Raw genomic sequence first — 3,005 nt, 5'->3', positions numbered from 1 at the left:
GTGAGCCACCGCGCCCGGCCAATTTCCTTAACTTTTGCAATTGATTTAAAGGAAATTTTATAGAGAACTCTCGTATATTTGCAATTTGCAAATTAGTTAATGAATATAGACTATTGAAATCTGAGGTGTTTATATAGAAAATATGATAAAACTGACTTTAGTAGTCCTAGGTCAGCCTGGGCAACATAGCAAGACCCTATCCCTACAAAAATTTTTTTAAAAATTAGCCTGGTATGGTGGCACATACCTGTAGTTCAAGCTACTGGGAAGGCTGAGGTGGGAGAATCCTTTGGACCCAGGAGTTCAAGGTTACAGTGAGCTGTCATGATCTTACTGCACCACTCCAGCAGAAGGTGACAGAGTGAGTGAGGAGACTCTGTCTCAAAAAAAAAAAAAAAAAGAAAGAAAAAGAAAAAGTCCTAAATCTATCACTGGCTTTTATATTAACTTTGAGAAAGATCTCTTTTTCCTTCCACATGGAGAAATTAAAAGATATTTTCTCAGTCTATTTCAGTTTGTTCATTGGAGAAAAGAAGCTAAATGTAAGAGTTTATATATTTAAATAAGAAATCAAACTTTTAGATGGTATTTTAGTTTTAGGTGATGATCATAAATAATCCATTCATTAGTTCATTTCTTTAAAAAAAATTTCTAGGTATTTATTATTCTATTTGACACTTTGTCCAATACTGTATCTAAATAACATTTCTCGTAGATTTTAATCTTGAAAATCATGATTGCCTCTTTAGAGAGAGTCCACAAACGGTGTAATTTCTGTTTTCTAGATTTGCCTATGATGGGCTAAAACGTCAGAGACTTACACAGCCGATGGTCAGAAACGAAAAGGGGCTTTTAACCTATACCTCCTGGGAGGATGCACTCTCTCGTGTAGCTGGAATGGTAAAAAATTGAAATAATGGAATAAATAGTGTTTGTGATTTTCAAGAAACATCTTTGCCATGAAGAGAGGGAATGTGTGTTTCTTCCCATCTTTGCTCTTACCAACATTATGATTAATGTTCCATTTTACAAACATTTATTGAGAAACATCTGCCAGATGTTTTGCTAGATACAGGGATATAAAGACCACTGACACAATCTTGTAGTAGAGAAAGTTGCATAGTTCAGCAATTATGACATGCTGCTATGGGCGGTTGTACACAGAGTGATACGAGAGAGAGCACATAAGAGGGATGCCTAACCAGGATTAGTGTATCAAGATGCCTTCCTAGAGAAGGTGATTCTTTTAAGCAAGTCTAAGTAAGAATGAATAGGAGCTTGCCAGAGCAAAAGTGGAGGAAATAGTTTCTGGTCAGAGAAAGACAACATAGACAAAGGGCTGGAGGGAATAGCAGATACTTCAGGGGAGGTTGCATTTAATGTAACTATAACTCGACAGTCTTCGTTCTCCAGACCTCATTTTAAAGCCCCTTTGTTCCTAAATATAAAACAACTTCCTTCCAAGTTGGTGTTATTAGCATTGGCCCCACATACTCCTCTTCTGCTTCTCACTTTTAGATTAATTGTGTAAAACTTTTTAGTCTGAAGTTTGTTACTTTTTTGGTAGTTGAAAATGGTTATCCTTTTATTTTCTGAACAGTTCATTTTGGTCTTTGCTGAATGTAAGTTTTTGGTGATAACCCTTTCCATCCATTTCTAGTTGCAGAGTTTTCAAGGCAAGGATGTGGCAGCAATTGCAGGTGGCTTGGTGGATGCTGAAGCCCTAGTAGCTCTCAAAGATTTGCTTAATAGAGTGGACTCTGACAGCTTATGCACTGAAGAGGTCTTCCCTACTGCAGGAGCTGGGTGAGAAATATGAAGCTAGGATCCAGGCTTTCTTTTTTTCTTTCAGTTACAAGTTATGAATAAAACAACCACATCTATGGCATCAGTGAATATGTGACAACCTAGATTCTCCAATATACCCCCCAATTTGTTAACACATATAGACCAAAATCAAACCAGGAGCTGTGGGAGATAGGAGAATCCAGTTATTAATAAATACGCGAAACTTTGATTTAATTTAGAAATACTTCATGAAATCTCTTTGTCTGGGAATGCCATAGCTTTGATGATAATGAGAATATTTTGTGGATTCTTGGTATGTAATAGTTTTAAAGTAAATTTGCATTTTATATATTGTATTTCTAGCACAGATTTGCGTTCCAATTATCTTCTTAATACTACAATTGCTGGTGTGGAAGAGGCTGATGTTGTCCTTCTGGTTGGTACAAATCCACGTTTCGAGGCACCACTATTTAATGCTAGAATTCGAAAGAGGTTGGTAATAATATTTATTCAGGGTTTTAAAAATATTTATCTAATTTTTTTCTGTTTTATGTATGAAAAATGATGTTTTAACTGATTACTAATAGGGTTAGTGGTAATGAGACTCCAAAAAATCATTGGAAGACAATTTCTAATAGATCCATTCCCCCCTCCTATTTGCTAATCTTTTCGTTTATTTTGGTAGCTTTTTATTATAAAATAATTTAAGATGCTTAAAGTGCTATTTGTGTATCATTTTTTTTTTTTTTAGACAGAGTCTCACTCTGTTGCCCAGGCTAGAGTGCCATGGCATCAGCCTAGCTCACAGCAACTTCAAACTCCTGGGCTCAAGCCATCCTACTACCTCAGCCTCCTAAGTAGCTGGGACTACAGGCATGCGCTACCATGCCCAGCTAACATTTTATATATATTTTTAGTTGTCCAGCCAATTTCTTTCTATTTTTAGTAGAGATGGGGTCTCACTCTTGCTCAGGCTGGTCTTGAACTCCTGACCTTGAGTGATCCTCCTGCCTCGGCCTCCCAGAGTACTAGGATTACATGCGTGAGCCATCGCACCCGGCCTGTATATCATTTTTATATGTTCACTCAGATTAACTGATGTTAACATTTTGCCATATAGGTTTTATGATTCTCTTTCAGTTTGTATGAATGTGTGAATATAATTTTCTGAATCATTTGGAAGTTAGTTGTAGCCATGGTGCTCTTCTATCTCTAAA

General features: G+C 36.5%; 1 protein-coding gene across 1 annotated transcript in view; it reads left to right on the top strand.

Annotated features, from left to right (window-relative positions):
- Nucleotides 1–3,005, top strand: part of NDUFS1 (NADH dehydrogenase (ubiquinone) Fe-S protein 1, 75kDa (NADH-coenzyme Q reductase)) — a 54,344-nt gene that overhangs the window by 31,361 nt on the left and 19,978 nt on the right. The window contains exons 10-12 of the mRNA XM_012661201.1: nt 786–900; nt 1,661–1,806; nt 2,152–2,280. Coding sequence (XP_012516655.1) covers nt 786–900; nt 1,661–1,806; nt 2,152–2,280 — 390 coding nt within the window. The remainder of the gene's footprint in view (nt 1–785; nt 901–1,660; nt 1,807–2,151; nt 2,281–3,005) is intronic.

Source organism: Propithecus coquereli, unplaced genomic scaffold, assembly GCF_000956105.1.
Source record: "Propithecus coquereli isolate 6110/MARCELLA unplaced genomic scaffold, Pcoq_1.0 Scaffold70, whole genome shotgun sequence".
Taxonomy (NCBI): Eukaryota; Metazoa; Chordata; class Mammalia; order Primates; family Indriidae; genus Propithecus; species Propithecus coquereli.
Note: the sequence above shows the minus strand (reverse complement) of the source record. Positions and strands in the feature narration are given on the sequence as shown.